General features: G+C 43.0%; 1 protein-coding gene across 1 annotated transcript; it reads right to left on the reverse strand.

Moving 5' to 3' along the window:
* Positions 1-27,490, reverse strand: UGT3A2 (UDP glycosyltransferase family 3 member A2). The gene is made up of 7 exons (XM_040262328.1): positions 27,089-27,490; positions 24,940-25,041; positions 16,617-16,731; positions 8,010-8,541; positions 5,073-5,304; positions 3,400-3,619; positions 1-928 (listed from the first exon to the last, which is right to left on the reverse strand). The coding sequence occupies exons 1-7, from the start codon at positions 27,180-27,182 to the stop codon at positions 652-654; spliced, it is 1,572 nt and encodes a 523-aa protein (XP_040118262.1). The 5' UTR covers positions 27,183-27,490; the 3' UTR covers positions 1-651.
* Between the last annotated feature and the right edge of the window lie 332 nt (positions 27,491-27,822).

Consider the following 27,822-nt stretch of genomic DNA (forward strand, 5'->3'; position numbering starts at 1 on the left):
TTTCTCATGACTTCGTTTTTTAAACAGGAAAGTTGAGAAGATAGCTCACAGCTATGAAAAGCAGAGACCAGGGACACTTCAGCCCATGACTAACCTTCAGTCTCCACTGCAAAGGAGTGATCTGCAGAAACCAAGGCAGAGACCATGCACACAGGCAAGGGTGTGTCTGGCCCCAAATGCTTGTGCCCAGGATAGGCTTCCTGAGCTTTGACAAGAGTTTGCAGGACAAGCAAACAAAAAGCAAAAGAAACAACAAAGCACCTGCCTTAGGGATTATTCCATGACAAGTGGTGGAGGAGGCGTGAGGGAAGGAGGCTGAGAAGATGCAAGGGAATGGAAACCGAAATGGTCCAGGCTCAGTGCCAGGAAGAAGAGTGTGATACAGAAGGCAGTTTCTAGGCTTCAGATCTGATGGTCACATATCCAAATTACCTAGGGACAGAATCACAGAACAGCCCTTGCTGACTGGCAATCAAGGCTACAAGGGCTCAGTAAAGAATTGCAGTCATGAGAAGAAGCCAGTGAGCAGGAATTTGTAGCAAAATAGCAAGTGGATAAGATGTGGAGAACCACGGTTGACAAAACTGGCTGGAGATGCCAAGAAATGCTGAGTCTGCCCAAACACTCCACCTTCCAAGGCTCCATTCGGCCTCAGGCCTTCTTCAGCTTCCTGGCCCCACAGAGCCACCTGGCCACCAGGCCCAGTAGCTTCCCACAGAGCCACACAGTGCCCAGGGTGACCACCAGCAGGAACAAGAGGACATCCAGGAGGTACTGCTCATACCACGGTTGCTGGAAGGAATGGGGCTTGAGGTGGGCTGCACCCCCTGTCTGGAGGATATGGTCGATCCAGCCCACCAGCCGCTGGGCAGGGGTCAGGGGCTGCGAGCGTCTGATGATGCTGGCAGCCTCTGCAGCAGATTTGTACCTGTCAACAGAGACAGAGGGGAGGTGTTAACTCAAGTGGTCTCAGAAGTCTTAGAGACCTTGTATCACACACACATGCACACACGTACTTTCTACCATAGGCACAAAAGACTTCCTTTCAAGAAAAAGTTGTTGACCTGGCCTTACCATTGTCTAGTTGGGTCTCTTTTAAAAGTTCAAACTGGTATATGCATGCAAAGATCCATGCTTGGTGCTGGAAGTGCTAAACTACAAAAAAGTGACTACGTCTATAAGGACTAGTCTCTCCCACAGGAGGTTCATGATATATACTACAGAAACCATTATATTTATTGAGTGTCTACCTTGTGCAGGTGTCTGGGCTAGATAATACATATGACTCTGAGAATCAGAGCCCAGGAAGACACCTGCATTTCTCTGCCCCTTTCAAAGCATCATGTTGACCAGCACTGGCTTCATGGGCTGTAAGCCTGCCTATTTCCTTAAATCAGCCATATTGTTTAGTCACTAAGTCGGGTCTGACTCTTTGTGACCCCATGGACTGCTGCCTGCCAGGCTCCTCTGTCCATGGGATTTCCTGCAAGAATACTGGAGTGGGTTGCCACTTCCTTCTCCAGGGGATTTTTTCCAACCCAGGGATCTAACCTGGGTCTCCCTGGGATTGAACCGGTGTCTCCCACATTGCAGGCAGATTCTTTACCACTGAGCCACCCGCTGCTGCTGCTGCTGCTAAGTCGCTTCAGTCGTGTCTGACTCTCTGCAACCCCATAGACAGCAGCCCACCAGGCTCTCCCATGCCTGGGATTCTCCAGGCAAGAACACTGGAGTGGGTTGCCATTTCCTTCTCCAATGCATGAAAGTGAAAAGTGAAAGTGAAGTCACTTAGTCGTGTCCAACTCTTAGCAACCCCATGGACTGCAGCCTACCAGGCCTCTGTCCATGGGATTTTCCAGGCAAGAGTACTGGAGTGGGGTGCCGTTGCCTTCTCCACTGAGCCACCTAGGAAGCCTTTTTAAATCAGGCATGCTTGATTTAATTATCTGCTGTCACCTTCTTAAAATCCTTACACATTATGACAAGGGGCTCCACATTTCCATCTCACATAAGGGCACATGAATTCTGTGGCCAGCCCTGATGTCCAATGTCTGTGGACCATTCCAGCCCAGATGATTGCTTCATAGGGCTGATGGATCATGCACATTTGGGTCTAAGTCTTTGAAAATATAATGAAACTTACAAATCCATTCATTATGAAATGAACATTTTAAACACATGAGATACCAAATATATATACAGTTTCTGGGTTATCTGATCCCCAGAGTTTAACAACTTTTCTGGGGTTGGCATCACATGTGATGTGGTTATTATTCAGTCATCTAACTACTTACATAATGTTGTACAGTAATGCTAAGTCTTGAGATATGCTTCAAGTGTGTGTCCCTGAAGCTGAGAGTTTTTCATTCTTTCTTCATTGTAAGAAAGAAAATATATATTTTTTTCCCTTCACACATGAGATTATTGCACTGGTTGGAAAGTTTCTTAAGAGATGAATGGATCCCTTTGTACTGATTCACTTAACAGAAATCCATGCAGACTTACTTTGTGCAGACCCTGAGCTGGACCCTGAGGACACAGCAAGAGACTCATGCTGTTATGCTGGAAGAGTTTACTCTCTATCTTCTCGTGTAGGGTGCATGCATGCCTGGAAAGTCACTTCAGGTGTGTCTGACTCTTTGCGACCCATGGACTGTAGCCCAGAAGGCTACTCTGTCCATGGAATTCTCTAGGCAGGAATACTTGAGTGGGTTGCCATGCCCTCCTCCAGAGGATCTTCCCAACCTAGGGATCGAACCCATATCTCTTATATCTCCTGCATTGGCAGGTGGATTCTTTTCCACTACCACCACCTGGGAAGCCCTTCATGTAGGGACAGATAATAAATTAAAACATAAAGAAATGAGGTGATCACAGATTCTGAGATCCATCAAGAAAAAAATAATGTGTTACAGTTGGGGTGGAAAAGAGAGGAAGCTTTGAGACTATCAGAGAAAGGTCTCTCTGAGCAGTTGACATTGGGATGAGACCTCAGTGTCATGAAGAAGCCAGTCTTGTGAAGAGAAGGGAAGGAGTGTTCTAGGGAGCAGCACAGGCAAGGGGCCTGAGGTGGGGAACAGTGTGGGATATCGGGAATAGAAAGGCAACCTCCTGCCTCTGTTGGAATTCTACTACAAACACCTCCAAAATAGAAGACTTCTCAAAGACAGACTCTGTCAATAGTTCCAGTTCCTCACAGCTAGAAGGTAGAAAACCAACATCTAACCTAAATTTCCTTAGTCTTCTTCTCAGAGGAAATAAGTCAGCTATTAGCATCATACACATATGATTTCATGTCCTGGAAGTTTCCGCTTTTACTGCAAAAAGACCCACGTGGTGCCCGTCATGGTTTATATCTTCACTCATCATAAGCAACCACAAGCCCAGAGAACTGCACACCTCTTATCCTCTATGACTTGCTTCATCTTCAGAGCCAGTGTCTCAGCCTTGATCTGCTTTAATTGGATAGAGACACCAAACTTTTTGGCTTTAACTCGGAGCAGGTTTTCATGTTGGTCTCCAAAGAGGGGAATCCCCACCATGGGCACACCATGTTGGATGGCCTCCATGATACTATTCATCCCGCCATGGCTGACAAAGAGGCGGATGCGAGGGTGCCCTGTTATAAATAAGAAAGAGAGCGGGACATCTCAGGATGAAAATTTTCAGGACAACAAGGAAAGCAGAAAAGGCAGAAGATACCAGTGGGAACTCAAGGAGTGTTGGAGCCACTGTAAAGATGATTTTGCTTGCTACACATCCAAGGATTTCAAACCTTGCCTTTGTAGAGACTCCTTAACTTGGTCATAACTGGGGGAAGACTCAGAACCCAGGGAATTCTATAGAGAACAGTGCTAGTGCTAATCAAGGCAACTATCTCCATCCATCCATCCATCCATCCATCCATCCATCCATCCATCCATCCAACATTCCATCTATTCTTCTCTCTATCCCCTCAAGTCTCTCCTTCTCTCATCTGTTTTCTCTTTATGTTTCCCTATGTCTATCTTTGTCTTGCTTCTTTTCCTTGAGAAAACCTCTCTCACTCACCAAATAATAGCCCTCTCCTATAAATTCCTTGACATCACATTCATTGACATCCCAAGTCATATAACACTCATAAAACTTATACAGTATGTGTTGTGCTCTTTAAATATTTAAGAAGCTCCTTGAGATAAGAGACTGGACTCTGCCCATCAGTATTTGCAATTCTAGCCTTTGCATCCCATCCTTATGTAGCAATAACTAAAGTGATTATTGATAATGAAGAGTTCATCTCAGCCTGTGCTGGTCTACTGGGATGCGCATCAGAGCCTCCTCATTTCTTTTTCAAAATGAGAATCATGTCCCACACCCAAGATATAAAGAAATACATTTGCAGACACAGAAATAAGAATTTTTTTTAAATTCTACAGATTACTTCGTTATAATATTGGTTATAAGCCTCTGATCCAGTCAGTGGCTATGGCAGTGAGGGGTCTCTAAGAAGCAGTGCTAGCTATAGAGATACCCTGTTGGGGGTGAGGAAATTCTCTGGTATCAGAGACTCAATGTGTCAAGTAACTGGCTAGGAGGTTGCTCAGCTTGGGACTCAGGTATATTGGCATCAATGTTGTGAATCTATGAATTGCTTACACCTTAGTAGCTAAGGAAGATATATCTGTGTGTGTGTGTGTGTGTGTGTGTGTGTGTGTGTGAATGTGTAAGGGAACATAAGTGAACAGGTGCTCTTGAAGCCACTGAAGACAGTGGCAGTGTATCTCCTGGTATGTGTTCTCAGAGTTCACAGATTGCTTAGGATTATTTTGTTGTGATCTTGTTCAAGACCAAAGGCAGTAGGTGAACATGACTTCAGTGGTTTCAGACATGAGGTCTGAGATAGAAAAGAATGAAAGGCAGATAGCTGTTTTAGTATTTGAGCGTGATTCCCCAAGGGCTCCAGCTCACTGCTCCATTCCTGTCATCTAAAGACTTACCTTGTGTTGTTGAAATAATCCAGCTAGAGATCAGAAGCCCAATGATCCCCAAGACATGTAAATGAGAAGAAAAAAGCAATCCTGGACAGTCCTTACCCAAGAGGTCATTCTGAGGAAGCCAGTGCACAATTTTCACATTTGGGGCCAATTTGATGTCTCTGGGCCAACGAGAAGGATTATACTTCCATATCACACCTTGAGGGAGATGAGCAAAGGCAGCATTCATCTCTTTGAGAACCTCCTGGGACCGAATGAAACTCACCATGGACCCCAGGCTTACAAGGACAAAACCAGCGTCTCCAAATTTGGTGATGAAATTCTCAAATTCCTAGAAAGAAATAAGGAAGGAAAGAGGAGAAAAATGTTCACAAAAGACTAGATGGTCACGAAATGAAGTTGGTTATTCACTGAACACACTCTCCTGTCCTTCGTGGAGTTCACTGTCCTGAGACAGCTCAGCACTCTCAGTTGTGCTCATGCCCACTGTGTTGGTACAAACATCTTTCATTTTTGAAACCTTGACCCTACTGTCAAGGCAATCATAGACACTCTACTCATTGTAGGTCCATGAAGATATAGCCACTTGGGTGTTTTCCAAAGCCAGACCAGAAGTGGAATGTAAGGAAGAACCTCATAGGCAGTCAGGGTCCAGCAGAGGGAGGTGGGCTATCTGGAGGGTAGATGGAGAAACTAAGAAGAAATGGAGGCAGAATAGGGAGGTGACTGGCCCCCCATACTCCATCCACCATGTAGTGTGCGTTCCTCTGATATCCCATAACGTTCTTAGTCACTGATCTTTGCAGTTTATCTCCTGTATCAGTGGTTCACCCACATGACTGCACATTATATTCACATGGGAAGATTTTTTAAAAGTAGCAATGCTGCACCAAGTCTCAGACCTCAGCAGTTCTTTTCTTCAAATCCCCGAGGCAGTTCTGAAAAACTGTTCTGATCTAATGCTGTCATCTTGGTTTTAACACGTTTTTGTCAATTCTTCCAAATATTTCTTTGGACCCTGACTCTCTCTGGATTTCTTGTGACTCCCCCAATCCCAGATCCTAGTTGTTATTGTTAATTCTCTCAGTTGTGCCCGACTCTTTTTGATCCCATGGACTGCAGCACACCAGTCTTCCCTGTCCTTCACCATCTCCCAGAGTTTTCTCAAACACATGTTCATTGACTTGGTGATGCCATCCAACCACCTCATCCATCTCATCCAGCTCCTAGACCTTCACCCTATTGGGCTGATTTCATTTAGCATAACATTGCCTGATTTATTGCTTCAGAGGACCACTTTGACAACAGTTTTGTCATTCTGTTATAATTAAAAAGCAATGTAAAATCATTATATAAAAACTGGAAAATGCAAAGGAGAAAAATTTTTGAAAAAATTACTGTTATCTAACAATCCTTCCTCCCATCATACTCCTGCTTAACAATTCCCTTATGCAGTCTTGTGGCCAGGGCTGACCCACCCACCTATCCAGTGAAACTTCCTGCAGTCTGGCCTGGGCATCTTTGTGCAACTGCATCTTCCTCTTTCTGGTCCAGCTGGAGTCATCCAGGGAACCAAGAGACATCTCACTTCATCTTCACACTTTGGGCCTCCTAGTCTCTCTACCTGGGAACGTCTTCCCTCCCAGCTTCATTCTTAAAAAATTCTTCCGCCACCTCAAAACCCACATAGCCCAAGGATCATTCCCCAACTCTTCCTGCTCACCTGATGCAAGTTCAGTAGGGGATGGATAGATAGCTTCATTCCTGAAAGGCCCAGGCCAAATCAGGACTCTCTCTGGCTTTAAAATGAATGAAAGTGGGACAGCCACTTACACCACCAGAGGCTTGTCCCCTTCTTTATAAAGATGGAGGTCATGGGACTTCCCTGGTGGTCCAGCAGTTAAGAATCTGCCTTGCAATGCAGGGGACATGGTTTCAATTCCTGGTCAGGGAACTAAGATTCGACATGCCGCAGAGCAACTAACCCACACTCTGCAACTACTGATCCTGAATGCTTTGGAGCCTGTGTGCTACAACTAGAGAGTCTTTGTGCCACAAAGAAAGATCCCACATGATGCAATGAAGATCTTGCATGCTGCAACTAAGACCCAACTGAGCCAAATAAATAAACAAATATTCAAATTTTTAAAAATTAAAAAAAAAATTAAAATGGAGGTCATCATACCTCCTTCTAGGTGGCAAGAGATTATATAAGATAAATTCCATAAAATTGCAAGCCTGTGCTATTAAGTGACAAGCAACCCACTCCTCTTAAAGTGTTAGTCACTCAGTCATGCCCGATTCTTTGTGACCCCATGCACTGTAGCCCGACAGGCTCTTCTGTCCATGGAATTTTCCAGGCAAGAATACTGGAGTGGGTTACCATTTCCTTCTCCAGAGATTGAACCTGGGCTTCCTGCATTGCAAGCAAATTCTTTACCATCTGGTCATAACTCCCCTCCATTTTGAAACCTTCTACAGCAGTGGTTCTGAGTCGATGCAGTCAAACTGATTGGGCAGCTTTTATAACTTACACTTTCCAGGCTTGACCCCACATCAGTCAAATCAGGAGGTATAGGCAGAGTTAGGGACCAGGGCACTACTGTCTCAGGATGCTGGCGATAAAGCCTGCACTCTCACTATCAGTCCCACACTCACACCACCTCCATAGTCATGCTGGCTTGTGTTTCTATGTGAGTAACTCATCCCCTTCATGATTCTTCCATGTGACCGATGCTCACTACATGCTTACTGAAAATATGAGCATAGAATTAAAATGGAAACTTCAAGTTACTAAAAGTCTTTTTCTACCAGTGCCAGGACTAAGGTGAGGCAAGAGAAAAGACTTTGGATATAGTATTTAAGGAGGTCAATCTCTGTACTTTCGTGATACTGAAAGTGAGTCTTTCCTTTCAAAGGGTCCCCTGGAGCCTCACTTGCCTCACCTTATGCTCTCCCAGGATCTCAGTGACAGGGTGGCTACCAGCTCTGCACTGAGGACTTCTACATGAATCCTCACCCTGAGCATTTACTTACTTGTGGTACTGGTTTAACAGGTTTGGACATTAAACCTCCAATACACACAGTGTTGGGAAGCAGGGGCCGAGCAAAATCAAAGGCAAAGTCGGAGTTAACAAACCACAGCTCTGCTTTTGTTAGAAGATGAGACAAAACTGGCCTAGAGTCGTCCGGGAAATGCTCCTTGATGGTGTCATCATACGCAGACTGGATTTTCCACTGCTTCTTGAAGAACTCAAAGAACATCAGGAAATTCTTTACTCGGCCCCAGAAGTCCATCTGGTCAGTTAACATGGAATAGAATACTGGCACATAAGACAGAGGACTTGGTAGTCCAAAGTCCACAGTGCCCAATGGGGAAGGGAGAACAGCCACAAATGGCTTCCCAAGCTTCTCAGCAACCAAGAAAGGACAGTAGTCAAACATTTCTACTATCACCAGGTCGAAGTTCTCATTCCTTAAAGAACTCATGACATCATTTCTCCTTAGCAAATGACTGCAGTGATGCCCTAGTAGTTCCATAATATTTAAAAAGTGTTCAAATCTGCATCTGCAAGAAAAATAAATAAATGATAAATATATGTTGAAAATGTTTATATCACAATACATAAAAGAACCTTGGTCCATCAACAGATGAATGGATAAAGAAGATATGGTATACATACACAGTGGAATATTACTCAGCTGTAAAAACAAAAAGAATGAAATAATGTCATTTGCAGCTACATGTATGGAACTTGAGATTATCATACTAAATGAAGTAAGTCAGAGAGAGAAAGACAAATACCATATGACATCACTTATATATGGAATCTTAGAAAATAATGCAAATGAGCCTATTTATAAACCAGAAATAGACTCACAGACATAGAAAACAAACATGGCTGCCAAAAGGGAAAGTGGGGAAGGGATAAATTGGGAATTTGGGATTAACATATACATACTCACTTGCTCACTAAGTCGCTTCAGTAATGTCCGAGTCTGTGCAACCCTATGGACTGGACTGTGGCTCCTCTGTCCATGGGATTCTCCAGACAAGAATACTGGAGTGGGTTGCCATTTCCTTCTCCCATATGCACACTACTATATATAAAATAGATAACCAACAAATATCTACTGTAGAGCACAGGGAACTGTATTCGATATCTTGTAATAACTTATAAGTGAAAATAATCTGAAAAAGAATATGTGTGTGTGTGTGTGTGTGTGCATGCGTGCTAAGTCATTTCAGTCACGTCTGAATCTTTGTGACCCTATGACTATGGCTGGCTAGCCTGCCCTATTCATGAGATTCTCCAGGCAAGACTACTGGAGCGGGTTGCCGTGCCCTCCTCCAGGGGAGCTTTCCCAACCCAGGACTGAACCCAAGTCTTCTGCAACTCCTGCATTACAGGCAGATTCTTTACCACTGAGCTACTGTGGAAACCTATAAATGTGTGTAGGACTCAGATGGTAAAACATCTGTCTACAATGCAGGAGACCTGGGTTCGATCCCTGGGTTGGGAAGATCCGCTGGAGAAGGAAATGGCAATCCACTCCAGTACTATTGCCTGGAAAATCCCATTGACAGAGGAGCCTGGTAGGCTACAGTCCATGGGGTCGCAAACAGCTGGACATGACTGAGCGACTTCACTTACTTACTTACTTATACATATATATATAGAGAGAGAGATATGTGTGTGTGTATATATATGAACTGAATCACTTTGCTGTGTACCTGAAACACTGTAAATTAACTATATTTCAATTTTTAAAAAAGGATCTTGGGAATTCCCTGGTGGTCCAGTAGTTAAAAATCTGCCTTCCAGTGCAGGGGACTTGGGTTTGATCCCTGGTCAGGGAACTAAGGAGCCTGGTGGGCTGCCGTCTATGGGATCGCACAGAGTTGGACGCGACTGAAGTGACTTAGCAGCAGCAGCAGGGAACTAAGAGCTCACATGCTGTGGAGCAACTAAGCCTTCATGCCACAGCTACAGAAAAGTCCTCACACTGCAGCAAAGACCCACTGCAGCCAAAATTTAAAAAGTTGAATTAAAAAATCTTGGGCTACAAAGGAAATATTCCAGGAAAGTAAGCCCACACCCAGCAGCAGCCATCCCACTCCACCACTGTCCACACACACGTTCCCTCAGGCAGTGCAAGCAGAGGTTCTGCTCTTGAGAGTGTTCCCTTCCGTTCCCTACTCCCTTTCCTCACTGCTACAAATCCCTAGCACTCTCCATAGCACTTCTCAGACAGTAATTCCAGAAGTCATTGGGCATAGATGAATTATGTTAATGGAAAAGGAATTCCCATCCTTGGGACTTCTGCTCTGGGAGGCTTCTTTGACCATAGCAGGCCTCACAGGTCTCTTTCTACTTGAATTCTGTGACACTCTCCTTAAACTTTACTTACATACTGAACCTTGATGAGTGGTTTCTTTGTTTACTCAGCAAAACTGTGGGAATCGCTGATGACACAATCTCATAAATATTGACAATACAGACTATTTTTTAAAATCACTGTGTATTCGCATATGACAGATTTCCTCATCCAAGAGGTTATCGGATCATACTAGAACTCAAAATCTCAGTTAAAAATGGAAACTATCTTTCTATGTCCACAGTAAACAAAGGGGAAAAGTCTGGTTTTGAAACACATGATTAGCCTTTCCAGTTCACTGCAGGCTAATGGATCCAGAGAAGAAAAGCTTCAGTTCAGTTCAGTTCAGTCGCTCAGCCCTGTCCAACTCTTTGCAACCCCATGAATCACAGCACACCAAGCCTCCCTGTCCATCACCAACTCCAGGAGTTTACTCAAACTCATGTCCACCGAGTCAGTGATGCCATCCAGCCATCTCATCCTCTGTCGTCCCCTTCTCCTCCTGCCCCCAAACCCTCCCAGCATCAGAGTCTTTTCCAATGAGTCAACTCTTCGCATGAGGTGGCCAAAGTACTGGAGTTTCAGCTTTAGCATCAGTCCTTCCAAAGAACACCCAGGACTGATCTCTTTTAGAATGGACTGGTTGGATCTCCTTGCAGTCCAAGGGACTCTCAAGAGTCTTCTCCAACACCACAGTTCAAAAGCATCAATTCTTTGGCGCTCAGCTTTCTTCACAGTCCAACTTTCACATCCATACATGACCACTGGAAAAACCATAGCCTTGACTAGACGGATCTTAGTCGGCAAAGTAATGTCTCTGCTTTTGAATATGCTATTAGGTTGGTCATAAGTTTCCTTCCAAGGAGTAAGCATCTTTTAATTTCATGGCTGCAATCACCATCTGCAGTGATTTTGCTGACATGTAATTAAGACATCTCCTATGGGGTTATCCCAGGAAGCTATCTTCTTGCCATGCTTTCCCACCACTGCCTAAATAGATTATGATTCTGTTTCCTCTTTGTACAATACAAAGGGAAGTAGGATATCCATCTGCACTCTCTCTGAGATACCAGAGGTAACAAATGCAAGGTCTCAAGACATCAGAGGCTTCCTGACTGCATGAACAACCAAGAGAATTGGTACCTTGGTATAGTTATAACTGTCTGCCACTGCACCATTCTGCCTCAGATAGAGATTGCCCAGAGACTAAAAAGTTATTAGCAATATGCAGATCTCTGTCTGATCTTTAGGGTTAACTTCAGGTCACAACAATGGAAGTGATTGGCTCACATCATCTTCTACTGTGTATTTTTTAAGATATAACAAAGGAGAGGTTACCAAAACTTTTGGATAACTTTCAGTTCAGTTCAGTTTAGTTGCTCAGTCGTGTCCGACTCTTTGCAACCCCATGAATTGCAGCACACCAGGCCTCCCCGTCCATCACCAACTCCCGGAGTTCACACAAACTCATGTCCATCAAGTCGGTGATGCCATCCAGCCATCTCATCCTCTATCATCCCCTTATCCTCCTGCCCCCAATCCCTCCCAACATCAGTCTTTTCCAATCAGTCAATTCTTCACATGAGGTGGCCAAAGTACTGGAGTTTCAGCTTTAGTGGCAGTCATTCCAATGAACACCCAGAACTGATCTCCTTTAGAATGGACTGGTTGGATCTCCTTGCACTTTAAGGGACTCTCAAGAGTCTTCTCCAACACCACAGTTCAAAAGCATCAGCTTTTGGCGCTCAGCTTTCTTCACAGTCCAACTCTCACATCCATACGTGACCACTGGAAAAACCATAGCCTTGACTAGATGGACCTTTGTTGGCAAAGTAATGTCTCTGCTTTTTAATATGATGTCTAGGTTGGTCATAACTTACCTTCCAAGGAGTAAGCGTCTTTTAATTTCATGGCTGCAATCACCATCTGCAGTGATTTTGGAGCCCAAAAAACTAAAGTCTGACACTGTTTCCACTGTTTCCCCATCTAGTTCCCATGAAGTGATGGGACCAGATGTCATGATCTTCGTTTTCTGAATGTTGAGCTTTAAGCCAACTTTTTCACTCTCCTCTGTCACTTTCAACAAAAAGCTTTTTAGTTCTTCATTTTCTGCCATCAGGGTGGTGTCATCTGCATACCTGAAGTTATTGATATTTCTCCCGGCAATCTTGATTCCAGCTGGTGCTTCTTCCAGCCAAGCGTTTCTCATGATGTACTCTGTATATAAGTTAAATAAGCAGGGTGATAATACATAGCCTTGATGTACTCCTTTTCCCATTTGGAACCAGTCTGTTGTTCCATGTCCAGTTCTAACTGTTGCTTCCTGACCTGCATATAGGTTTCTCAAAAGGCAGGTCAGGTGGTCTGGTATTCCCATCTCTTTCAGAATTTTCCACAGTTTATTGTGATCCACACAGTCAAAGGCTTTGGCATAGTCAATAAAGCAGAAATAGATGTTTTTCTGGAACTCTCTTGCTTTTTTGATGATACAGCAGATGTTGGCAATTTGATCTCTGGTTCGTCCGCCTTTTCTAAAACCAGCTTGAACATTTGGAAGTTCACGGTTCACGTATTGCTGAAGCCTGGGTTGGAGAATTTTGAGCATTACTTGACTAGCATGTGAGATGAGTGCAATTGTGCGGTAATTTGAGCATGCTTTGGCATTGCCTTTCTTTGGAATTGGAATGAAAACTGACCTTTTCCAGTCCTGTGGCCACTGCTGAGTTTTCCAAATTTGCTGGCATACTGAGTGCAGCACTTTCACAGCATCATCTTTCAGGATTTGAAATACCTCAACTGGAATTCCATCACCTCCACTAGCTTTGTTTGTAGTGATGCTTTCTAAGGCCCACTTGACTTCACATTCCAGGATGTCTGGCTCTAGGTGAGTGATCACACCATCGTGATTACCTGGGTCGTGAAGATCTTTTTGTACAGTTCTACTGTATATTCTTGCCACCTGTTCTTAATATCTTCTGCTTCTGCTAGGTCCAGACCATTTCTGTCCTTTATCGAGCTCATCTTTGCATGAAATGTTCCCTTGGTATCTCTAATTTTCTTGAAGAGATCTCTAGTCTTTCCCATTCTGTTGTTTTCCTCTATTTCTTTGTGTTGATCGCTGAGAAAGTCTTTCTTATCTCTCCTTGCTATTCTTTGGAACTCTGCTTATATCTTTCTTTTCCTCCTTTGCTTTTCGGTTCTCTTCTTTTCACAGCTATTTGTAAGGCCTCCCCAGACAGCCATTTTGCTTTTTTGCATTTCTTTTCCATGGGGATGGTCTTGATCCCTGTCTCCTGTACAGTGTCATGAACCTCATTCCATAGTTCATCAGGCACTCTATCTATCAGATCTAGTCCCTTAAATCTATTTCTCACTTCTGCTGTATAATCATAAGGGATATGATTTAGGTCATACCTGAATGGTCTAGCGGTTTTCCCCACTTTCTTCACTTTAAGTCTGAATTTGGCAATAAGGAGTTCATGATCTGAGCCACAGTCAGGTCCCAGTCTTGTTTTTGCTGACTGTATAGAGCTTCTCCATCTTTGGCTGCAAAGAATATAATCAGTCTGATTTTGGTGTTGACCACCTGGTGATGTCCATGTGTAGAGTCTCCTCTTGTGTTGTTGGAAGAGGGTGTTTGCTATGACCAGTGCATTCTCTTGGCAAAACTCTATTAGTTGCCCTGCTTCATTCCGTATTCCAAGGCCAAATTTGCCTGTTACCCCAGGTGACTTCCTACTTTTGCATTCCAGTCCCCTATAATGAAAAGGACATCTTTTTTGGGTGTTAGTTCTAAAAAGTCTTGTAGGTCTTCATAGAACAATTCAACTTCAGCTTCTTCAGAGTTACTGGTTGGGGCATAGTCTTGGATTACTGTGATATTGAATGGTTTGCCTTGGAAACAAAGAGAGATCATTCTGTCATTTTTGAGATTGCATGCAAGTACTGCATTTTGGACTCTTTTGTTGACCATGATGGCTACTCCATTTCTTCTAAGGGATTCCTGCCCACAGGAGTAGATATAATGGTCATCTGAGTTAAATTCACCCATTCCAGTCCATTTTAGTTCACTGATTCCTAGAATGTTGACATTCACTCTTGCCATCTCCTGTTTGACCACTTTCAATTTGCCTTGATTCATGGACCTAACATTCCAGGTTCCTATGCAATATTGCTCTTTACAGCATCGGACCTTGCTTCTATCACCAGTCACATCCACAGCTGGGTATTGTTTTTGCTTTGGCTCCATCCCTTCATTCTTTCTGGAGTTATTTCTCCACTGATCTCCAGCAGCATACTGGGCACCTACCGACCTGGGGAGTTCCTCTTTCAGTATCCTATCATTTCATCTTTTCATACTGTTCATGGGGTTCTCAAGGCAAGAATACTGAAGAGGTTTGCCATTCCCTTCTACAGTGGACCACAGTACTGTTATAAAAATTCCTAGAATGTAATTCATTAGTCATAATTAATATTAAACTGCTGCTAAGTTGCTTCAGTCGTGTCCAACTCTGTGCGACCCCATAGACGGCAGCCCACAAGGCTCCCCCATCCCTGGGATTCTCCAGGCAAGAACACTGGAGTGGGTTGCCATTTCCTTCTCCAATAATTAACTAACAAATAGGAAAAATATCATGAATGCCTGGTTACTTATATCTGTTTTCAAAATATTAAAGTAGGGAGGAATAGACAAGCATATACTTAAAATATATGAATAACACCACAAGATGATGTAAACTAAGTATCAGTTAGGTAGATTAGATCAGACCTATACTGGAGGGCTTCCCTGGTGGCTCAGACAGTAAAGAATCTGCCTGAAATGCGGGAGACCCAGGTTCGAACAGGAAAATCCCCTGGAGAAGGAGATGGCAACCCACTCAAGTATTCTTGCCTAGAAAATCCCATGGTTAGAGGAACTTGGTGGGCTACAGTGCATGGGGTCACAAAGAGCAGACATGACTGAGCGATTAACGCACATACCAGAGGGACCATGGTCATCCAGTCTGAGTGAGGAAAAGAGGTTTTATGGAAATAGTCAGATTTGAGCAGTACCTTGATTAGTAAATAGATTTTCAAGAAGAAAATAGGGGAAGAGTCCTCTGTCATTAACCAAGATAGGCATGGATTTCTTTCTTTCCCCTTTAACATTAAGAGTAAGGAGTTATGTGTTCCTTTTCATGTCAGATGAAGCAAAAGGAGCCAGCTTCACATCTTATTTTGCACAAGGTTGACTGCTTTTTAAAAGGACTTTACATGGCCAGATGCTCAACTTCTACAAAAGCACTGTTTAAAAGTCTTCTCCATTAATAACAACATATGAGGAGAAAATGAAAAAATAAGTAAAAAGGTGTCTTTAATGTCCCTACCAACAGTGAGAGGTTGAGATACATATACTTCTGTGTTGGGGAAATTATAGACAAAGATTGCAAGTGAAGTATTGTAAGGAAATCCCAGAAGAAACTATCTACCTCCTACTTGCTACAGGAATGTGTGTGTGTGTGTGTGTGTGTGTGTGTGTGTGTAATACCTTCATGACTATAGTAGAAGAAAGGACAGAGCAAGGAAAAGCCTTTAGTGGCTGGAATGGGTCATCTACTGTGAAACACCTATTTACCCAAATATCAGTATCATTCATCCATATCTCCATCCCTCTGTCCATCTATCCAACCATCCTTTATCACATCTGCACTCTAAGCATCTATCCATTCACTTATATTACCAAAATTGTGACTCTTTAAAAAGCAGGGACATTACTTTGCCAACAAAGGTCCATCTAGTGAAAGCTATGGTTTTTCCAGTAATCATGTATGGATGTGAGATTTGGACTATAAAGAAAGCTGAGCGCCAAAGAATTGATGCTTTTGAACTGTAGTGTTAGAGAAGGCTCTTGACAGTCCCTTGAACTGCAAGGAGATCCAACCAGTCCATCCTAAAGGAAATCAGTCCTGAATATTCATTGGAAGGACAGATGCTGAAGCTGAAACTCCAATATTTTGGCCACCTGATGCAAAGAACTGACTCATTTGAGAAGACCCTGATGCCAGGAATGATTGAAGGTTGGGGGAGAAGGGGACAACAGAGGATGAGGTGGTTGGATGGCATCACTGACTCCATGGACATGAGTTTGAGCAAGCTCCAGGAGTTGGTGATGGACAGGGAAGCCTGGCGTACAGCAGTCCATGGGGTCACAAAGAGTGAGACACGACTGAGGAACTGAACTGAACTGAACTGTGACTATTTAGTTTGAATAATTTAAAAAATTACCTGCCCACAAAAGTTTTCTCCATAAAGGAATGAAAAGACCTCTTAAATTCTTCATTACAGTCTTCAGGCAGAAACCAGTTAAAAACTTTGTATGATTTCTCCTCCTCTTTAAAACCTACAAAAACATCAATGGGTTAAACACACTAAATGTGTCACACAACATGTATTAACATTAGCATGATGATACTAACATTTGATTGTATCTTTTGAATTATTTTTATGACGTTGGTTGCTTTCTCATTCAATCTTGTATGCTGAAAATATTTCATGAGGACCTTGCAATAATTCAGGAATGCTCTTTAGTTTAAAGTTATGGAAACTTCCATTTAAAGCTTTAAGTGAATGTGTCACTGTCTGTCTCATTTTACTGTTGAGAAAACAAAGTTAGTTAGTTTAAGATAATGTGTCAAGGTTGGTTCCAAAGTCTCTGCTTGTTCTGTTTTAGAAAAATTCATCTTCATGATTTAAAGTGATATATCCAAATAGTTTTGTGATTCAGTAATCTTCTGTACTTCTACTTACTAACTTGGTTTCTCCCTCAATTACCCAGGTGTAATCAAAAGTCTGAGTTCGTTTCTGATGTTTGATGCTGGTGGGCTTCCGTCCCTATCTCCGTTTCCTGGGCAAACTGGTAAGAAAGGTGCATGCTCCCTCTCACGGCCCTAAGTGGAAGTTTCAAACCATGCAAGTCAGGTCAATGAGGGGTAATCTTCACCACATACCACCCCCCGCCCCCCCACTCACAATAAAAACTCAAGCTAATCATCCTTCCGTACACTGGATGGCCATTTTTCAGGTATTTGGGAACCTGTCCCATTCTTTCAAAAAGGCCTTATTATTTGAGTAATAAATCTTTCATACTCTCTTAATGCTTGCATGCCTACATCAGTCATGACATCTAACCAACTTGCAAGGTTTGGGAACAGATAATGCACAGTTCCACACATTACAGCTTCCATACTTAGTGTTAGTAAAATGACCGACTGTCCAAGGATCTACTGGAAAATACTTAGCAGTCAGATTTGGCTAATATGTTCTGCTCAGTATGTCTTTAAGCAGGCCCTCGCCTATAGTTTGCCTCCTTGTGGCTCAGCTGGTAAAGAATCCGCCTACAATGCAGGAGACCTGAGTTCAATCCCTGAGTTGGGAAGATTCCCTGGAGAAGGGAAAGGCTACCCACTCCAGTATTCTGGCCTAGAGAATCCCATGGACTGTATAGGCCATGGGGTCACAAAGAGTCAGACAGGACTAAGTGACTTTCACTTTCACACACTGTCACTGGAAAAGGCACAAGGAAAAGGCACAATATAGCTCTGACTGGTTACCAATGGATACTTCAACAGCTCTACCACTGGCCACAATCTTTGCTGGCAAAATATCAACCACATTCAACTTCCCTTAGGATCATAGGTATTATATTACATTGAGGATATCCTCCTCCAAGGTGATTTGTTCCACACACTCATTCAAGACAGAAATGTTCTCAAAAGCTCACACGAAGGGATGTGCCATTGCCCCCACACAAAGCTCAAGACCTGGTGAAAGTGAAAGTGTTTAGTTACTCAGTTGTGTCCGACTCTTTGCAACTCCATGGACTGTAGCCCACCAGACTCCTCTGTCCATGGAACTCTCCAGGCAGGAATACTGGAGTGGGTTTCAGTCCCTTCTCCAGGGGATCTTCCTGACCTGGGGATTGAACTCAGGACTCCTGCATTACAGGCAGGACTCTTTACTGTCTGTGCCCCCCAGGATGGCCCTACCCCCACCCCATACCTAAGTTAAATTTCTCAGAAGGATTTGGTTGGTCTAAAACTTTTCTATCACTCACATGGTAAAGAAACAACTAATGATACCACAACATTTCAATGGCTCCAACATCTTTTAGGGCTTTTTACATCCTAGAGACAACATATTTCTAATTTATATGTTTTACTTAAGTTCATGTGTGCTTGAAAATCAGCCCACTTTGGATAGAAGCCCAAATAAGAAAAGCTCTAGGACTTCCCTGATGGTCCAGGGGCTAAGAATCCACCTGCCAATGCAGAGGACACAGGTTTGGTCCCTGGTCCAGGAAGATTCCATGTGCCACAGGGCAACTCAGCTGGTGCTTCACAACTACTGAAGCCTGTGTGCCCTAGAGCCAGTGCTCAGCAACAACAGAAGCCACCGCAGTGAAAAGCCTGCACACTGCAATGAAAAACAGCTCCAGCTTGCTACAACTAGAGAAAGCCCATGTGCAGGTCTAGAATCCATCCGAATTATAATACAATGGCCACTGCAATTAGTGGCCCTCAAAGTTGGCTTTAGCAACCTACTCTCCTGCCTTTAGGAGGGATCTAATCTCCTGTGATGATTGTAATAGCTTCCTAGGGCTGCTGTAAAATTTACTGCAAACCTAGAGGCAAAAAACAACATTTATTATCTTATAGTATAGAAATCCAAAATGGGCCTTATTGGAGTAAAAGCAAGACATGGGCAGGGTTGCATTCTTTCTGGAGACTTAAGTGGACAATCTTTTTCTTGCCTCTTCCAGCTTTCAGTGGCTGCCTGCATTCCCTGGCTCATAGCCTCCTTCCAACTGGCAATTATATCACTCTGACTTTTCCTTCCTCTATCACATTCTTTCTGTTACTCTCTTGTTAATTTCTTTCATTTAGAAGAACTCAAGTAATCACATTGACCCCACATGGATAGTTCAGGATAATTTCCCCATCTCAAGACCCTTATGTTAATCACATCTGCAAAGTCCCTTTACCATGTAAGGTAGCATATTCACTGGTTCCAAGAATTAGAACAGGGATACCTTTAGGGGGACACAGTCTGCCTATTATATTCTGTTCTCTGCACCTCCAAACTCAAGTATATCGCACAAACAAAATGTATTCACCCCATCCCAGCATTCCAAAAAGTCTTAAACTGTTACATCACCAATCCATAGTTCAAAATCTCATCTAAATATCATTAGTTCAAATGTCCCAAATTATAGCATCCAAATAATTTAATAAGTATGGGTGAGAATCAGGGTATGATCCATCCAGAGGTAAAATTTCTATCTGTGGACCTATGAAATTAGGGAATAGGTTTTCTGCTTCCAAGAAACAGTAATGGGACAGATATAAGACATGGGTTACTGATCTTTATTAATCTAGGTGCAACAATTTGGAAGGAAAACATCAATCACTGGTCATAAGAAATTTTGACATCCAAGTGGGCAAATAGTACTAGATTTCAAGAACTGGAAACAATTTTCTGTTATCTGAAACTCAGCCCTGTGAGACTGAAATTCTAACTTCTAATTCTTCACCTTCAGAATTCTTCTTTGTTCTCCATAAAATATCACGAGTTTGCAGCTGAATAGTTTATCAGCTTGTTTCTTCCTCTATGGGAGTTCAAAGGCTTCATTTCATCTCATCCTTTCCCTGTCTCCTTCATCCCAAACTAGCCATGTTTCTTATGGTATAAAAATCTCAAGTACCTTGTGGATCTCCTGGTTATGTCATGGGAGTTACCTCCGTTAGACAAGAGGCTGCCCCACAGATCTTTACAAACATCCTCATCTCCACTTTTGGCTTCTGCCAATGTGTCTGAGGGCTTCCTTGATGGCTTAGATGGTAAAGAATCTGCCTGCAATGTGGGAGACCTGGGTTCAATGCCTGGGTTGGGTAGATTCCCTGGAGGAGAACATGGCAACTCACTTCAGTATTCTTGCCTGGAGAATCCCCAAGGACAGAGGAGCCTGGCGGGCTAGAATCCATGGGGTCGCAAAGAGTTGGACATGACTGAGCAACTAAGCACAGCACACAATATGTCTGAAGGGATCCATGAGTCACACGCTTCATCTTCAAGAAGCTCTCTGTGAGAATTTTGGAGATCAAGATGGTGGAATAGCAGGATGCTGAGCTTACCTCCCATGATGAACACATCAAAGATACATCTACCGGTGGAGCAAGTTTCACTGAAAGCAAACTGAAGACTGGCAGAAAGACTTCTACAACCACAGCTGTAAGGGAAGACTACATGGAGCCCCGTAGGAAGGAAGGAGAAGTAATCAAGTCAAGACCCACTCCTCTAAACAGGGGACACAGAAGAGGAGTGGGATATCACTTGGAAATCTTACATGGGGGTGAAGGGCTCCAGTCACATATTGGGCAACCCAAGCCTGGAGTCCAAAGCAGGAAGATGAATCCCATTAGCTGGTTTGAAAACCAGGGGGAATTATCAAAGCCTGTAAGAGATCAAGATTCCTGAAAAGTGAGCACACACACTTACTTACCCCCAGGAACAAAGCAGAGGAAGCAGATGAGCAGAAAATGTGACAATACTTGGGAACTTGGCTGGTTTTCTGAAACCACCCCAGTGTGCACCCTGGTCCACACTAGACACCTGTTCCAAACCATCTTGCTCCAGTGTCGTCCCCACTAGAATGAAGGCTGCTGTCATCAAGAAGTACGACAAGCAGAACTTAGCGAGAACAAAGCCTCCTCAGACACAGCCCTGCATGTGAACAGAGCAAAGTAGCCATTGCTGGTGTGCAGGGAGGCAGTCCTCATTAGTAGATTTTTTAAAATCTGCATTTCCACTAACAGTCTGTCAAGGCAATCTAGGCTTTCTCTTTCATACTCCGCAATATTCTTTAGCCTCCATCAGTAACCCAATTGTGACTGTACACACTGATTGCAGCACATGAATCCACACATGTGAGTATCAGGGATCTTTGCTTCTTTAGTGCCAATGATGTTATTTTTTTCACTAAAGTTTTTAATAAATAAGAAATATGGGTAAGTGTGTTCAAATTAGGAGTTAGAAAATGGTTCAAATATTTCAATGCACTGAGGTGAGCACCAGGTCAGAAATTTAGATTTAATCATGTATTTTCCTGATTTGCAGATACCTAGCCTAGCTCTACTAATGAAGTGAAGAGTGAAAATGCTGTTTCAAAGCCTCAGGAATGCCCATGATTAGGGAATATTGAAAGCAATCCTGGACATTTAAACCTGAAACCTAAGAATAAAACTGAATGGATCCATAAACTCCCTAAATTGTTTGTAGACTTTAATGCACATATGTTTATTAAAAGGGTAGAATATAATTTCAGTAGTTTCCCAAAGTTCGTGCAAAACTTATTTTTAATCTAAAATTTTGATTTAAATTAAATTAAAAAGAAATAAAATTAACAATGGAAAGGCCTTCTGCTTTTGTGATTACATGGAAGGGCATTTAGACTAACTGTAGTCAGGCTCTGTCGTAGGTGTCCCCTTCAACATCTCACCTAGACTCTTTAAATAGCTTTTACCACTCTCTCTCTTTTGGTTTTAGATCTCACACCAGTCATTCTCCATAAAGGAGTCAGGTAAATTTTCTAAAAATACATATCTTAACTGTAGCTCCCAAGTGTTTCACAAGTTTGAAGATCAAGGTCAAAAAATATTTTAAAAAATACATTCTGGTTTAAATTAATTTAAATTTTTAATTAGGTTAAATTATAATTTTTAAAATTAAGTATTAATATATTACACCTATTTCATCAGATCTGCTGTCAAAAAAAGGTACAAAAGGATATACATATAAAAGATGTTCACTGAAAAATATAGAACTTAATCTAGAAAGTGATTAAAGTGGATTTAGATAGGGACTCAGATATTTGTACACCAAAGTTCATGGCAGCATTATTCACATATCCAAAAGGTAAAAGCAATAGACATATCCATCAATAGATGAATAGACAAACAAAATATGGTATAGACATCCCATGGAATGTTATTCAATCTTAAAAAAGAACAAAATACTGATACAGACTCCAACATGAGTGAACCTAAAAGACATTATGCTAACTGAAATATACCAGATACAAAAGGACCATATTGAGTGATTTCACCTATATCAGGTATCTAGAATAGTCAAATTATTAGAGAAGTGAAGTGGGAATGTTTACCAGGGGCTGGGGAAATGGGTAATGAACAGTTATTTTTAATTGGTACAGAGTTCTAGTTTGTGATGATAACAAATTTTTGGAGGTGGATGGCAGAGACAGTTGCATAACCAGGAATGTACTGATGTCACTAAATCTCAGTAATGTCACTAAAGTCTACACAAAAATAGTTACAGGGGTCAATTTCATGTTCTGTATATTTATCACAATTAAAAAAAGAAATTTCAACAGAAAAAGAATTATTTTAATACAGTTTGAACACTTGCAAAGCCTGAAGTCACCTTCTAAGTTTTATCATTTCTCATGATTTTGTTCTTTAGTGATTCCACTTAATACTGGATTTTCTGTTTTTAAATCAAGTCTGAGCAATACTTTAGATTGAGCAATCCAGAGTTTAAAGTCCTAAATCCACCCAACACTGTTATTAACCTGTCATGTAACTGCGAGAGAACCACTGAAGTTCTCAGGGTTGCTATTCCCCTTTCTGTTGACAGAGAGGAGTTGCTAAAATGTAGGAGCTCATTAGAGCTAAATTCTTTGGATTTAGGCCTCTTTTGTGTCAATATGCACAAATTCATGGGCAGTCACTGATTCTCAAGAAAACAAGATCACCTTAATGGTAGAGTCTGATCTTAGCTGCATAAATAAGGAACCCCTTTAGAAAGCTTCCTTAAATTTCAGATAAGTCATCTATGCCATAGAAAAACAAAAATGATCTTTACCTATTAGAAATATTGTATGTTGGTAACACATCTGTTCAACAGGTTTTCAAGCCAAGTTATAAAGTGGTATCAAAAAGTCTACAAACAATAAATGCTGGAGAGGGTGCGGAGAAAAAGGAACCCTCTTACACTGTTGGTGGGAATGCAAACTATTACAGCCACTATGGAGAACAGTGTGGAGATTCCTTAAAAAACGAAATAGAACTGCCATACAACCCAGCAATCCCACTGCTGGGCATACACACCAAGGAAACCAGAATTGAAAGAGACACGTGTACCCCATTGTTCATTGCAGCACTGCTTACAATAGCCAGGATGTGGAAGCAACCTAGATGTCCAACAGCAGATGAATGAATAAGAAAAACTGTGGTACATATACACAATGGAATATCACTCAGCTATTAAAATGAATTTATTTGAATCAGTTCTAATAAGGTGGATGAAACAGGAGCCTATTATACAGAGCAAAGTAAGTTAGAAAGAAAAACACCAATACAATACATTAACACATATATATGGAATTTAGAAAGATGGTTATGATGACCCTATATATGAGACAGCGAAAGAGACACAGATGTAAAGAACAGACTTTTGGACTCTGTGGGAGAAGGCAAGGGTGAGATGATCTGAGAGAATAGCACTGAAACATGTATATTATCATATGTGAAACAGATCACCAGTCCAGGTTTGATGTATGAGACAGGGTGCTCAGAGCTGGTGCACTGGGATGACCCAGAGGGATGGGATAGGGAGGGAGGTGGGAGAGGGGTTCAGGATGGGGAACACATGTACACCCATGGCTTATTTATGTCAATGTATGGCAAAAACCACCACAATATTGTAAAGTAATTAACCTCCAATTTTTTTTAAAAAGTAGTATTTACCAACATGGTTTGTGGGAATGTGTAGAGGGTTTGCTTGAGATGCAGAAGTCAGGTAAGGGAGGAGAAGGCTTCCCAGGTGGTGCTAGTGGTAAAGAACCTGCCTGCCAATGCAGGAGATAAAAGAGATGTGGGTTCAATCCCTGGATCGGAAAGATCTCATAGAGTAGGAAATGGCAACCCATTCCAGTATTCTTACCTGGAGGATCGAATAGACAGAGGAGCCTGACAGGCTACAGTCCATGGAGTCACAAAGAATCAGGCACAACTGAAGTGACTTAACACAAGGGAAAAGAACATAAGATCACAGAACATGGAGTTTCATGCTCATACTAAGTTGCTTCAGTCGCGTCTGACGCTTTGCTACCCCATGGACTGAAGCCCACCAGACTCCTCTGACCACGGACTGTTCCAGGCAAGAATATTGGCGTGGTTTGCCATTTCCTACTCCGGGGGATCGTCCCAACCCAGGAATCGAACCCACATCTCTTATATCTCCTGCATTGTCAGGCAGGTTGTTTACCACTGAGCCATCTGGGAAGCCCATACAGAATCCTGGTGAACAGAGCCAAGAAGCTTTCCTAGCTTACATAGACACACACACACACACACACACACACACACACACAAGTGCGCGCGCGCGTGTGCTTTTCCTTCTTTTAATCCAATTAGATTTAAAGAAACTATCTGAAAAGCCCTTCTATGCAAAAAACATTAGTTTCTTTCCAGGAATATAGGAAATCAAGGATTAGTGGGGAAAAATTTTTTTAATAATTAATGGGGAAAGGTACCTGGTAGCAATAAATTTCCCCTTTGGAGAAGCATGGTGACATCATGACCATGATCTTGAAGAATCTGAGAGATCTGATTCATCAGTAGAAAATGGCTTCCACCTACGAACAAAGTGCAAGTTCATTTTTATAACGATGAGAGTGGAGATTCTACAATTGATAGGCTGATAAATCCAGGAGGGGAGGGGTAGGGAAGCAGAGAGGTGATTGGGAGTGGAGGAAATGAGTGCCATCAGTCAGCCTCTCCATCTCAGTCTGAGTATGTCCAACTCACCCCCAACCCCTTTCTCCCCCCCACCACCTGCTGGCCCAGCTCCTTGACAAGTGGCAAACCTCCATCAAAGATTTCCTCTTGTGACTCTGGTCTCCATGTCAGTGTGATAAGCTTCTCAGTGCTTAGGTCCTAAGGAGTTCCTGATCTTAAGGTACACACTGCCTTTTAGCCAGGGGCGTAGGAAGACACCATATCCTGAAAAAATAACTGCACTGGTAGAAATTTTGGCAGAGTGCCATGCATGTGAGTGTGAAGAGTTCCTAATGGACAATCCATCAGAACTATTTCTCTGATTTTTCTCTTTGGAAATGTATGCTGGAGTAGGAGTGAGAACTGTGGGAGCTTGAATGTGAGTCCAGGAAGCAACCACTGCAGCAGAGGGATGTGCAGCCATCAGTTAGAGTCAAAGTGCTTGAGATTCTAATATAATTAGCAGGAAGTTTCTCAGTGGAGGCCTAAATGTTTCACACCCATCAGGACTTGGGGGTGGACTTGTGGGACAATTGTGGGATGGCCTGCAGAATCTTATATGCATGAGAGACTGGAACACTATCTATCCAAGGACAGTCTTGGTATCCTAAGGAAAGAGAAGCTTAATCCCTGGGAGAAGTTGGAGCTCCATCACACTAAGTTCTTCTCTTAGAACCTGCACCAACACAAGGATGCTGCTTGAATCTAAGGGTCTCAGCAGTAGAGAAAGCCAATCAGAAGAGGAGTTAGAGGAAAATGGCAAATGGCAAATGTTTGGAGACTAAGGTTAGAAGGACATGGTGCTAGAGAAATAGTGGGTACCTATTTCTCAATTTTTTTAAAACACAAACTTGTACAGTCTGACATAACAGGAAATGATAAGTACAAATCTCCCACACCTCTTGCCCATGTGTTAATCCCTAGACCTGGGAGAAAGGGGAAGATGAAGGGCAACCACACACGCATCCATTCATGGAGGGTCCTGGGGAGCCCCAGTGCGTTCTGAGTTACCAGCCCCTCACAAACCACACCAGCTCCCTCCCAGAGTCCAAGGCTAGGAAAGAGTGTACTCTTAGCGGGGTGAGAAAGCTGTCTTGCATTATCATTACAAACAACCAATAAGTAAAAAGATTTCAAACAGAGACAAAGAGTGATTTTTAAAACTCCCCACTGAAAAATGAGTGACAGTGGAAGCTTGAAGAAGTTGGTCTCGGGGATAGGAACTCCTGAGTAAATATCTGGTATGTTCCATTAGGGGCTTCTGTTTGCTCTTGCAGTAGATGCCTCACTTTCCTGACCCTTAATTTCCTGCTCAGGAAAACCTAGCGGGAACTCAATTAGAATTTATGGTTCTTTCCAGCTCAAAGATTCTCAGTGAAATAAGAGAGCCCACTGTGGGTTAAAATGAAGTCTTAGGGAACCTCCATCTGTGATTACCCCTGTATCCTGATATATTCCTCTGGGTAAAACACTCCACTCTTCTAATTATCGTTGTAATATCGTCCCTGCTCCACTCTGGCTCTCATGCAGGCTCAGAAAATTCTTAATATTACTGCTGCCCTCAGGGGCCCCTTTCCTTCCCCCTCTACATCCTCCCCCCCACCACACACACATGCCCACCTCCCTGCAAACCACTAGTTAACCACAGTCCTTACTGTGTGCCCTCCAAATGTTTAGTGAGAGCCTCTGAATTTCCAGCTCACCCCCTGGAGGAGGCAGCCCGGGGCCTCCTGCACTGGTCTGGATCTCAAACTTCTAGTCCCAGCCCCACACCTGACCCACATGGATGGCTCCTACCTCTGCATCAGTCAGCCAGGGTAAAAAACATGGCTCAGACTGGAAAAACACACAACTCTCTCACCAAGGGCTGTTTGCCTGTCTCTGGATCTTCAGTCAAGCACTTACCCACTAGGGACACAGTTAGGATTTTGGCAGCCTCTGAGAACAGGAGCCCAGGCAGTAGAAATCCAAATAGAAGCAACGCCTGCTGCCCTGCCATCCTGGCTCTGTAGAGGCTACAGAGCTGAGCCCAGTGCCCTCGCACACAGACCCGGAGTACACGCAGGCAGGGAAGGAAAGGCGCTGGCTGGGAGCTTGGTGAGAGATAAGGTATCCCTTTGTCTTCCTTTCTGTTGGTCACCTCTTGCTCTCTGGCCCCTCCTCCCTCTGTGAGTAAACCACTAGCCTGTCCTCACCCTCCCTAACCTTGGCCAGCAGAAGGAGGGGTTAGTGAGCTAATCCAGTGCTGTTCACATCATCTCCACCCTCCCTGCCAGGAAAACACTCCGAACCAGTAATGGTCGGGACGTTTAGAGAGCTAGTGGATGACAGCTCCACCTCCAAGTTACTTGGATCCACCTGTCTTATGGACCCTTCCCCCAAACTTTTGGTACCCCACCTAATGGTTCTGATTACTTCATACTGCCCATATCCAGGGCTTCCCTGATAGCTCAGTTGGTAAAAAAAAAAAAAATCCACCTGCAATGCAGGAGACCCCAGTTTGATTCTTGGGTTGGGAAGATCCTCTGGAGAAGGGATACGCTACCCACTCCAGTATTTTGGGGCTTCCCATGAGGCTCAGCTAGTAAAGAATCCAGCTGCAATGCATGAGACCTGGGTTTGATCCTTGGGTTGGGACG

The sequence above is a fragment of the Oryx dammah genome, unplaced genomic scaffold (genome assembly GCF_014754425.2).
Source record: "Oryx dammah isolate SB20612 unplaced genomic scaffold, SCBI_Odam_1.1 HiC_scaffold_20, whole genome shotgun sequence".
NCBI classification, from domain to species: Eukaryota; Metazoa; Chordata; class Mammalia; order Artiodactyla; family Bovidae; genus Oryx; species Oryx dammah.